This window comes from Bombina bombina, chromosome 5 (assembly GCF_027579735.1).
Source record: "Bombina bombina isolate aBomBom1 chromosome 5, aBomBom1.pri, whole genome shotgun sequence".
Taxonomy (NCBI): Eukaryota; Metazoa; Chordata; class Amphibia; order Anura; family Bombinatoridae; genus Bombina; species Bombina bombina.
In genome coordinates, this window is record NC_069503.1 from 897968233 (window position 1) to 897981445 (window position 13213).

The 13213-nt window shown below is 40.5% G+C and overlaps 1 protein-coding gene across 1 annotated transcript in view; it reads right to left on the reverse strand.

Annotated features, from left to right (window-relative positions):
• Window positions 1-13213, reverse strand: part of LOC128661655 (kinesin-like protein KIF20A) — a 368820-nt gene that overhangs the window by 139258 nt on the left and 216349 nt on the right. The window contains exon 15 of the mRNA XM_053715886.1: window positions 9209-9374. Within this exon, the coding sequence (XP_053571861.1) occupies window positions 9209-9374 (166 nt within the window). The remainder of the gene's footprint in view (window positions 1-9208; window positions 9375-13213) is intronic.

Below are 13213 nucleotides of genomic sequence, written 5' to 3' on the forward strand. Positions count from 1 at the left end.
ATCTGATGAAGAAAATTTCTGAAAGAGAAAAAACATCATCAGAGAAGGATAAATCAGTATGTTGTTGGTCATTTGAAACTTCAATAATTAAAAAAGAAGTGAAAAAGACCTAAAAATTTTATTAGAAGGCATGAAGTCAGACAAAGCCTTTAAAAAAGAAACAGAAAAATATTTCTTATAAATCTTCTAAATATTTCTTGTACATAAGATGTAAGAATGGAAAAATATAAAGCATAAATACTAATGGATTCTGCATGTAAAAGTATATCATAATAACTTATTACAAACCATAGCTAAAGATAAACATTTATAACATTTAAAATAAATGAACTTAGCTTTGGTAGAACTGAAACTCAGTTAAGCGTTTATCCAGAAGTGGCTTCTGATTCAGGGTCAATCTGAGACATCTTGCAATATGTAATAGAAAAAACAACATATAAAGCAAAAATGATCAAATTCCTTAAATGACAGTTTCAGGAATGGGAAAAAAAATGACAATGAACAAGCTTCTAGCAACCAGAAGCAATAAATAATGAGACTTAAATATTGTGGAGACAACAATGACGCTCGAATTTTTTAGCGCCAAAAAAGCCGCCCACATTATTTGGCGCCTAAATGCTTTTGGCGCCACATCCGGTAACGCCGACATTTTTTGGTGCAAAAAACGTCAAAAAAATTACGGAACTTCCGGCGACACGTATGACGCCGGAAATGACAAGAAGATTTTTTGCGCCAAGAAAGTCCGCGCCAAGAATGACGCAATAAAATGAAGCATTTTCAGCCCCCGCGAGCCTAACAGCGCACAGGAAAAAAAGTCAAATTTTAAGGTAAGAAAAATTATTTATTCATATGCATTATCCCAAATATGAAACTGACTGTCTCAAATAAGGAACGTTGAACATCCTGAATCAAGGCAAATAAATGTTTAAACACATATATTTAGAACTTTATAAAAAAGTGCCCAACCATAGCTTAGAGTGTCACAGAAAATAAGACTTACTTACCCCAGGACACTCATCTACATGTAGTAGAAAGCCAAACCAGTACTGAAACGAGAATCAGTAGAGGTAATGGTATATATAAGAGTATATCGTCGATCTGAAAAGGGAGGTAAGAGATGAATCTCTACGACCGATAACAGAGAACCTATGAAATAGACCCCGTAGAAGGAGATCATTGAATTCAAATAGGCAATACTCTCTTCACATCCCTCTGACATTCACTGCACGCTGAGAGGAAAACCGGGCTCCAACCTGTTGCAGAGCGCATATCCACGTAGAATCTAGCACAAACTTACTTCACCACCTCCACAGGAGGCAAAGTTTGTAAAAACTGATTTGTGGGTGTGGTGAGGGGTGTATTTATAGGCATTTTGAGGTTTGGGAAACTTTGCCCCACCTGGTAGGAATGTATATCCCATAAGTCACTAGCTCATGGACTCTTGCTAATTACATGAAAGAAATGGGCCTTGAGATAGAAGGTCTGGCCTTAACGGAAGTGTCCAAGGTTGGCAACTTGCCATCCGAACGAGATCCGCATACCAAAACCTGTGAGGCCATGCTGGAGCCACCAGCAATACAAACGAACGTTCCATTAGAATTTTGGAAATCACTTTTGGAAGAAGAACTAGAGGCGGAAAGATATAAGCAGGTTGATAATTCCAAGGAAGCGGCAACGCGTCCACTGCTTCCGCCTGAGGATCCCTGAATCTGGACAGATACCTGGGAAGTTTCTTGTTTAGATGAGAAGCCATCAGATCTATTTCTGGAAGTCCCCAGATTTTAACAATCTGAAGAAATACCTCTGGGTGAAGAGACCATTCGCCCGGATGTAACGTCTGGCGACTGAGATAATCCGCTTCCCAATTGCCTACACCTGGGATGTGAACCGCAGAGATTAGACAGGAGCTGGATTCCGCCCATACAAGTATCCGAGATACTTCTTTCATAGCCTGAGGACTGCGAGTCCCACCTTGATGATTGACATACGCCACGGTTGTGACATTGTCTGTCTGAAAACAAATAAATGATTCTCTCTTCAGAAGAGGCCAGAACTGAAGAGCTCTGAAAATCGCACGGAGTTCCAAAATGTTGATTGGTAATTTCGCCTCCTGAAATTCCCAAACCCCCTGCGCTGTCAGAGATCCCCATACAGCTCCCCAACCTGAAAGACTCGCATCTATTGAGATCACAGTCCAGGTTGGACGAACAAAAGAGGCCCCTTGAATTAGACGATGGTGATTCAACCATCAAGTCAGAGAAGATCGAACATTGGGATTTAAGGATATTAATTGTGATATCTTTGTATAATCCCTGCACCACTGGTTCAGCATACAAAGCTTGAGAGGTCTCATGTGAAAACAAGCAAAAGGGATCGCGTCCGATGCAGCAGTCATGAGACCTAGAATTTCCATGCACAAAGCTACTGAAGGGAATGATTGAGACTGAAAGTTTCGACAAGCTGAAACCAACTTCAGACATCTCTTTTCTGTTAGAGACAAAGTCATGGACACTGAATCTATTTGAAAACCCAAAAAGGTTACCTTTGTCTGAGGAATCAAGGAACTCTTTGGTAAATTGATCCTCCAACCATGTCTTTGAAGAAACAGCACAAGTTGATTCGTATGAGATTCTGCAGAATGTAAAGACTGAGCAAGTACCAAGATATCGTCCAAATAAGGAAATACCGCAATACCCTGTTCTCTGATTACAGAGAGAAGGGCACCGAGAACCTTTGAAAAGATCCTTGGAGCTGTTGCTAGGCCAAACGGAAGGGCAACAAACTGGTAATGCTTGTCTAGAAAAGAGAATCTCAGGAACTGAAAGTGATCTGGATGAATTGGAATATGAAGATATGCATCCTGTAAGTCTATTGTAGACATATAATGCCCTTGCTGAACAAAAGGCAGAATAGTCCTTATAGTCACCATTTTGAATGTTGGTATCCTTACATAACGATTCAATATTTTTAGATCCAGAACTGGTCTGAAGGAATTCTCCTTCTTTGGTACAATGAATAGATTTGAGTAAAACCCCAGACCCCGTTCCAGAACTGGAACAGGCACAATTTCCCCAGCCAACTCTAGGTCTGAAACACATATCAGAAACGCCTGAGCCTTCACTGGGTTTACTGGAATGCGTGAGAGAAAAAATCTTCTCACAGGCGGCCTTACCTTGAAACCTATTCTGTACCCTTGTGAAAATGTTCTGAATCCAAAGACTGTGAATCAAATTGATCCAAATATCTTTGAAAAAAACGTAACCTGCCCCCTACCAGCTGTGCTGGAATGAGAGCCGCACCTTCATGCAGATTTGGGAGCTGGTTTTGACTTTCTAAAAGGCTTGGATTTATTCCAGAATGGAGTAGGTTTCCAAATGGAAACCGTTCCTTTAGGGGAAGGGTCAGGCTTCTGTTCCTTATTCTTACGAAAGGAACGAAAACGATTAGCAGCCCTATATTTACCTTTAGATTTTTTTGTCCTGAGGCAAAAAGGTTCCTTCCCCCCAGTAACAGTTGAAATTATAGAATCCAACTGTGAACCAAATAATTTATTACCTTGGAAAGAGAAAGCAACGTTGACTTAGAAGTCATATCTGCATTCCAAGATTTAAGCCATAAAGCTCTTCTAGCTAAAATAGCTAAAGACATATACCTGACATCAATTCTAATGATATCGAAAATGGCATCACAAATAAAGTTATTAGCATGTTGAAGAAGTTTAACAATGCTATAAGCATTATGGTCTGACACTTGTAGCGCTAAAGCCTCCAACCAGAAAGTGGAAGCAGCAGCAACATCAGCCAAATTAATAGCAGGTCTAAGAAGATTACCTGAACATAAATAAGCTCTCGTTAGAAAGGATTCAAGCTTCCTATCTAAAGGATCCTTAAAGGAAGTACTATCCGCCGTAGGAATAGTAGTACGTTTAGCAAGAGTAGAGATAGCCCCATCAACTTTAGGGATTTTGTCCCAAAATTCTAATCTATCAGATGGCACAGGGTACAATTTGTTAAACCTTGGAGAAGGAGTAAATGAAGTAGCCAGACTATTCCATTCCCTAGAAATTACTTCTGAAATAGCATCAGGAACTGGAAAAACTTCTGGAATAACTAAATGAGGTTTAAAAACCGAATTTAAACGCTTAGTAGATTTAGTATCAAGAGGACTAGACTCATCTAATGCAATCAACACTTCTTTAAGTAAAGAACGAATAAACTCCATCTTAAATAAATATGAAGATTTATCAGTGTCAATATCTGAGGCAGAATCTTCTGAACCAGATAGATCCTCATCAGAAAACAGATAAGTCAGAATGATGGTGGTCACTTAAAAATTCATCTGAAATATGAGAAGTTTTAAAAGACCTTTTACGTTTACTGGAAGGAGGAATAACAGACAGAGCCTTCCTAATAGAATTAGAAACAAATTCTTTTACATTAACAGGGACATCCTGAACATTAGATGTTGAAGGAAAAAAAACAGGTAAAGGATTATTACTAATGGAGACATTATCTGCGTTAGAAAGTTTATCATGACAACTAACACAAACTACAGCCGGAGGAACAGTTACCAAAAGTTTACAACAAAAGCACTTAACTTTGGTAGAACCAGCATCAGGCAGCGTCTTTCCAGAAGTAGATTCTGATCCAGGGTCAGGTTGTGACATCTTGCAATATGTAATAGAAAAAACAACATATAAAGCAAAATGATCAAATTCCTTAAATGACAGTTTCAGGAATGGGAATAAATGCAAAATAAACAAGTCCTAGCAACCAGAAGCAATGAAAAAACATAATTTATGCTTACCTGATAAATTTATTTCTCTTGTAGTGTATCCAGTCCACGGATCATCCATTACTTGTGGGATATATTCCCTTCCCAACAGGAAGTTGCAAGAGGATCACCCACAGCAGAGCTGCTATATAGCTCCTCCCCTCACATGTCATATCCAGTCATTCGACCGAAACAAAACAAGAAAGGAGAAACCATAGGGTGCAGTGGTGACTGGAGTTTTAATTAAAATTTAGATCTGCCTTAAAAAGACAGGGCGGGCCGTGGACTGGATACACTACAAGAGAAATAAATTTATCAGGTAAGCATAAATTATGTTTTCTCTTGTTAAGTGTATCCAGTCCACGGATCATCCATTACTTGTGGGATACCAATACCAAAGCTAAAGTACACGGATGATGGGAGGGACAAGGCAGGAACTTAAACGGAAGGAACCACTGCCTGTAGAACCTTTCTCCCAAAAACAGCCTCCGAAGAAGCAAAAGTGTCAAATTTGTAAAATTTTGAAAAGGTGTGAAGCGAAGACCAAGTCGCAGCCTTGCAAATCTGTTCAACAGAGGCCTCATTCTTAAAGGCCCAGGTGGAAGCCACAGCTCTAGTAGAATGAGCTGTAATCCTTTCAGGGGGCTGCTGTCCAGCAGTCTCATAGGCTAAGTGTATTATGCTCCGAAGCCAAAAGGAGAGAGAGGTTGCCGAAGCTTTTTGACCTCTCCTCTGTCCAGAGTAAACGACAAACAGGGAAGAAGTTTGACGAAAATCTTTAGTTGCCTGTAAATAGAACTTCAGGGCACGGACTACGTCCAGATTATGCAAAAGACGTTCCTTCTTTGAAGGAGGATTAGGGCACAATGATGGGACAACAATCTCTTGATTGATATTCCTGTTAGAAACTACCTTAGGTAAAAACCCAGGTTTAGTATGCAGAACTACCTTGTCTGAATGGAAAATCAGATAAGGAGAATCACAATGTAAGGCAGATAACTCAGAGACTCTTCGAGCCGAGGAAATAGCCATCAAAAACAGAACTTTCCAAGATAAAAGCTTAATATCAATGGAATGAAGGAGTTCAAACGGAACACCTTGAAGAACTTTAAGAACCAAGTTTAAGCTCCACGGAGGAGCAACAGTTTTAAACACAGGCTTAATCCTAGCCAAAGCCTGACAAAAAGCCTGGACGTCTGGAACTTCTGCCAGACGCTTGTGCAAAAGAATAGACAGAGCAGAAATCTGTCCCTTTAACGAACTAGCAGATAAGCCCTTTTCCAAACCCTCTTGTAGAAAGGACAATATCCTAGGAATCCTAACTTTACTCCATGAGTAACTCTGATTCGCACCAATACAAGTATTTACGCCATATCTTATGGTAGATTTTTCTGGTAACAGGCTTCCGTGCCTGTATTAAGGTATCAATAACTGACTCTGAGAAGCCACGCTTTGATAGGATCAAGCGTTCAATCTCCATGCAGTCAGCCTCAGAGAAATTAGATTTGGATGGTTGAAAGGACCTTGTATTAGAAGGTCCTGCCTCAGAGGCAGAGACCATGGTGGACAGGACGACATGTCCACTAGGTCTGCATACCAGGTCCTGCGTGGCCACGCAGGCGCTATCAGAATCACTGATGCTCTCTCCTGTTTGATCTTGGCAATCAGTCGAGGCAGCAGCGGAAACGGTGGAAAAACATAAGCCATGTTGAATAACCAAGAGGCTGCTAGAGCATCTATCAGCGCCGCTCCCGGGTCCCTGGACCTGGATCCGTAACGAGGAAGCTTGGCGTTCTGGCGAGACGCCATGAGATCCAGTTCTGGTTTGCCCCAACGATGAATCAGTTGAGCGAACACCTCCGGATGAAGTTCCCACTCCCCCGGATGAAAAGTCTGGCGACTTAGAAAGTCCGCCTCCCAGTTCTCCACGCCTGGGATGTGGATCGCCGACAGGTGGCAAGAGTGAGACTCTGCCCAGCGAATTATCTTTGAGACTTCTAACATCGCTAGGGAACTCCTGGTTCCCCCGTGATGGTTGATGTAAGCCACAGTCGTGATGTTGTCCGACTGAAATCTGATGAACCTCAGTGTTGCTAACTGAGGCCAAGCTAGAAGTGCGTTGAATATTGCTCTTAACTCCAGAATATTTATTGGGAGGAGTTTCTCCTCCTGAGTCCACGATCCCTGAGCCTTCACGGAGTTCCAGACTGTGCCCCAATCTAGAAGGCTGGCATCTGTTGTTACAATCATCCAATCTGGCCTGCGAAAGGTCATGTCCTTGGACAGATGGAGCCGAGAAAGCCACCAGAGAAGAGAATCTCTGGTCTCTCGATCCAGATTTAGTAGAGGGGACAAATCTGAGTAATCCCCATTCCACTGACTTAGCATGCATAATTGCAGCGGTCTGAGATGCAGGCGCGCAAATGGCACTATGTCCATTGCCGCTACCATTAAGCCGATTACTTCCATGCACTGAGCCACTGACGGGCGTGGAATGGAATGAAGGACACGGCAAGCATTTAGAAGTTTTGATAACCTGGACTCAGTCAGGTAAATTTTCATCTCTACAGAATCTATAAGAGTCCCTAGGAAGGAGACTCTTGTGAGTGGTGATAATTAATTCTTCAATCAAAAGAGTTCTCCAAGTATAAAACACCACATTCCTCTCACGACCTCCATCTATGTTGAGGGTTGCAAGAGAATAACTGGATATGACATGTGAGGGGAGGAGCTATATAGCAGCTTTGCTGTGGGTGATCCTCTTGCAACTTCCTGTTGGGAAGGGAATATATCCCACAAGTAATGGATGATCCGTGGACTGGATACACTTAACAAGAGAAAGTGAGACTTAAATAATGTGAAAAAAGGTGGAGACAAGTATGACGCCCACATTTTTGACGCCAAGAATGACGCCCACATTATTGACGCCAAGTACAACGCCCATATTTTTTGGCGCCAAGTATGACGCCACATCCTCTAGCGCCGAAAGCGGCCCCTACATTTTTTGGCGCAAAAAAACGTCTAACACACGTACGTCAAAAAATGGCGCAACCACGAACAAACTTCCGGCGTCAACTATGGCGGCGTAAATGACAAAATTTTGTGCCAAAAAAGTTTGCGCCAAGAATGACGCAATAAATTGAAGCATTTTCTGCCCCCGCGAGCCTAACAGCCCGCAGGAAAAAAAGTCAATTGAAAATTTTTAAGGTAAGAATTTTTTTTTTTTATTCATATGCATTATCCCAAATAATGAAACTGACAGTCTGAATGAAGGAATACTGATTATCCTGACTCATTGCAAATATAAGTTTAAACACATATTTAGAACTTTACATATAAAGTGCCCAACCATAGCTTAGAGAGTGTCATAAATAAAATAAGACTTACTTACCCTAAGACACTCATCTACATATAGTAGATAGCCAAACCAGTACTGAAACGAGAATCAGTAGAGGTAATGGTATATAAGAGTATATCGTCGATCTGAAAAGGGAGGTAGGAGAAGAAATCTCTACGACCGATAACAGAGAACCTATGAAATAGATCCCCTAGAGGAAGACCATTGTATTCAAATAGGCAATACTCTTCACATCCCTCTGACATTCACTGCACTCTGAGAGGAAAACTGGGCTTCAGCCTGCTGCGAAGCGCATATCAACGTAGAATCTAGCACAAACTTACTTCACCACCTCCACGGGAGGCAAAGTTTGTAAAACTGAATTGTGGGTGTGGTGAGGGGTGTATTTATAGGCATTTTGAGGTTTGGGAAACTTTGCCCCTCCTGGTAGGAATGTATATCCCATATGTCACTAGCTCATGGACTCTTGCTAATTACATGAAAGAAATTTAAGCCTTTGGCTGGGGTGTCTTAACTTCCTCCTGGTGGCCAGGTGTTGTATTTCCCAACAGTAAGGAATGAAGCCGTGGACTTTCCCCATCTTAGGAAGGAAAATACCAGGGAGAAAGAAAAATTGTATATGCATCAAAAGGCTAAATTTGTGAGAAAATAGTGTCTGGTAATCCATAATTGGTCTTGTAGAGCATGACATCCAGGTAGATAGTCAATGGTAAATCGACTGTCTTTCCGAATGATAATGGGGGACCCAACAAATATTAGATATTACAAATTCATCTAGAAGGATGTTACAAGCCACATTCAGCATGGCATCATGGCTAGACCAAGGAACCTGGAGCTTCTGCATCTGGACCATCATCTTTACCTGGCATGCAGAGCACTGATCTGGCAACCAAAACAGGATATGAAACTGTGGCACACTAAAAGCAAATTGCTTCTTCAATAACAAATACACAGAGGATGTATGGTAAACATGCTGAAAGGGGGGGGGGGGCATTGCAAGTTTCTGAGTGCTATTCTGAGTGCTCCTTGTCCCAGATTATAAACATCCCAATCACAAAATATCTAGAATTAACTTACCTCAACCTTTTCCTGTTCAAGTTGGAATTCTTCTAATGGGACATAATTATCCTCTAGGTCTTCCATTGCTTGACGATAGGCATGGTTCTTTATTGCCTTTCTATACATTTCTAGCCTACTCTCCAACTGCTCATCATAGGTGTCCTTTAGATCTTCAAAACGTTTACTAAACAAAAAAACAAAAAAAGTTATACTGCATAGTCTAAAAGTGTAACATACAAAACACAGTGGGGTCTTGTGGACTCCCCAACAGGAAAGAAAATGGCATTATCAGGTACTCATAAATTATATTTTCTTTGATACAGGTGGTGACCGTACACAATCTATTACTCCTGGGAAACTAATATGCAAGCAATGAGATCCACAAGTAATGAGGGCAGGCCAAGCATGGCGCATCGATAAATCTATATTTATTTTTTTATGCAACAAATAAAGCAATAAAATCAGAAACTACTGCCTGAAGGACTTGCGTACCAAAAGTTGCTTCAGAAGAAGCAAAGACATCAAAATGGTAGAATTTAAAGGCTCAAGATGTAGCAACTGATCTCGTAGAATGGGCAGTAATCCGTTTAGGACGAGACTGGCCCAACCTCCAAATCAGCCTTATGAATCTCAAGCTTTAACCAAGTATCCAAAGACATAGCAGTAGCTTTCTGGAACCAGATAAAAAAATAACAAACAAGAGGATTGTCTTAAATCCTTAGTAGCCTGCAGATAAAACGGCAAAGCTCTGACAACATTCATTTTATGGAGAAGCCACTCCTTAAAATTCTTTGGAACAAAAAAAATAAAAAGGAGCAAAAATTTCATTCGAAGACACCACATTTGGAAACAAATACATAAGTGCTGAGTGCGCCAAAAATACAGAGACAAATATACAATGAATAAATATAAAATTAAAATATGCAATATACCAACACAGATTAAAAATAAAGTCTGCGCAGGAAAATAAAAAAGTCCACTAGAGAGTCACAATCAAATAGTGGGGTCTGGTCGCTTCCTCTTCAAAACGAGCTCCTATAGATCAATGAGTCCCAAACTGGAAAAAAAATGAGAGAGAAAAGAGGGCGCCCAAAAGGTGTGATTTCTTCAACCAAGAATAAAAAGACAACAAGGCTAGAAATGTACGCACAGATTTTCAAGCACTTCAATAGTGCAGGAGAGGCAGGCTGGACAAATAGAAGTCGGCCAGCGGACTAATGTGACCCAGGCAATCCTTTCCATTCGAAAAGGTTATCCAGGTGATGGTTCAAAGAGGTTAAAAGGACATTAAACCCAAATTTTTTCTTTCGTTATTCAGATAGAGAATACAATTTTAAACAACATTCCAAATTTAATTCTATTATCTTATTTGCTTCATTATTTAGATATCCTTTGTTTAAGAAATAGCAATGCACATTGTGAGCCAATCACACGAGGTATCTTGGTGCAGCCACCAATCAGCAGCTTCTGAGCCTATCTAGATATGCTTTTCAGCAAAGGATATCAAGGGAATGAAGCAAATTAGATAATAGAAGTAAATTAGAAAGCTGTTTAAAATAGCATGTTCTATCTAAATCATGAAAGTAAAATTTGTGTTTAATGTCCCTTTAAGTATCCTAAATCAAACCAAACACATTCTGTGCTCAGTATCTCAGAATATGTATGAACTCAGAGTGACAAGTATAGAGAATAGAAAAGCTTTAATATAAAATAAATTAAAAACCATTCAGTAAAAACGTCTCACAATGCGTTTCTAGGATATTACCGTTTAATCAGGTGAGCTGTTGAACTTGTCACTGAGATTTAAATAGCCCTCGGTTGGCGTTCTTGTCACTCTACAGCGCATGTCCACAACATTGACCAATCAAATCATCCCTCAGGATGTCATCGATAGGATTGCTCTATAGTGCAAAAAACGCCCCCAGAAAGCCACCAAATACTACTGGTGAGCGGCTATTCACAAGGGATAAACACATATGAAAATATGACAACCAATATACAAACAAAAAATAGAGAACAAACCACAACCAACATGGTCGAGGGAGTTACAAATTGCCATAAATAGGTTGAAGATTGATCCGGCTACTGCGCATGCACAACCACTCCAATGGAGATGGAGCACCAAAAAGCCTTGGACGCAACAAGATCAAATAGTCGCAAATGCGCAGGTGCCATATCAATTGTTATAAAACCTTTCATTATAAAGAACGGAGTATGATACACCTAGAAATATTGATGTGGATCCACATAATGGAGCCAACTAAAACAAATATTTAAATAAAGAAATGTCATAGACAGTTAACAAAAAATGATACAAAAAGGTAGTTATATAGATAAATAGGATTACAATATGGAAACAGAGGTATCCTTGGTAAAATGTATCAATATACAATAAATACTGCAATTATGTAGAAACCACCATCATGCGAAAGTGTGTCTATAATAGCCTACAATATGTGGCCTAGGCCCATAGTTATCAAGGTCTGGCGGACCTGATCCGACACTGCGGATCAGGTCCGCCAGACCTCACTGAATATGGCGAGCAATACACTCGCCGTATTTAGCATTGCACCAGCACACTGATTAAAGTTATACAGAGCCTTTAACCTACTTCCCCACTACTTCATTAGAGACTGATATATTACTGCACATTTATGTAGTATAGGGATACTCTCTTGGATTCTTAAGAAGAATAGACCTTCTCCTACCCTCACTAATTAATTACAGGACCTCAGTGGAGGTTATGGAATAGCTGCAGCAAAGATCAAATTTTTTTTTTTTTTTTTTTTTAATCCTGTCCAAAAGCACCATCAGACTCAGAAGATGAAGAAACCTGCACAGATAATATGGTCTCTATATCTCAAACCTTGTTGGAATCTTTGCCATCTAAAAAAGACTTCACAACATTATTGTCACAAGTACGCAGCTGTATTAAAGAAGAAATCTCAGGCCTCAGAAAAGACATTAATGAAATAGGAAACAAGGTTGAACACCTTGAGGAGGTTCAAGAAAGCAACCAGGAGGAAATATCTATTTTGCAGCAACAACTAAAAGGTCAGGAAACCTCCATTATGCAGCTTCACGATAAGCTTGAGGACTTAGAGAACAGGGAAAGGCGTCAAAATCTTAGAATCCGGGGAGTGCCGGAATCAGTTCTCACCTCATCAATATCAGGATACCTGCAGGAGCTCTTTACACACATTAAAGGGGCCCTGTACGACCAACCCATTCAATTTGATAGAGCCCATAGGGCATTGCGCCCCAAATCACTGGATCCAAAGAAACCTAGGGACATCATTTTAAAATGTAAAGATTATTCCCAGAAAGAAGAAGTCTCACAATTTTCACGCAAACAGAGATCTATTAATTTTCAGGATAGCAACATCCAAATGTTTGCGGATTTGACCCCAAGAACCTTGCTAAGACGGAGGGAATTCAACCACCTCACAGCACATTTAAGGAACTTAAACATTGCATATCGGTGGGGTTTCCCATGCTTAGTCCAGGTCATCAGACAAGGTCAAAGATTCGTATGCAATGATGTCCTGGAGACAGAAAGCTTTTGTGCAGACCTACATATCGATCCACCACTTGAACCCATTATATCTTCAGGATCACGTGAACAACTCAGAAAGGAAGATGTCTCAAAGCCTAAAAGAACAAAATGGCAAACAGTGCCAGCCAAAAGACTTAGACCTGCTTGTTCTGGTCCTTCTCAAGAAACAGTAGAACCCCCATGAACACTCTTCACAGCAAGGGGTAACAGATTTTAGAAGAATTACTGTGTCTCCTTCCATGGTGGAGATGTGGTGTTTATGTTATTCAGTTCAACATTCTGATTTTTACTGGCTAAAAGTTCAAGTTAGGCCTATTTTGAAATGTTTGTGCCAGTTAGCTGTTCATCACCACGAAATACATAGCCAACCTGATGGTACTTGTGGGAAGGTACCTCTGCCCCTTCTAGTCTTCCTGGAGATCGTGGGGTAAGAATCACCGAGTGGTAAGATAAAAGCACGATTGCCC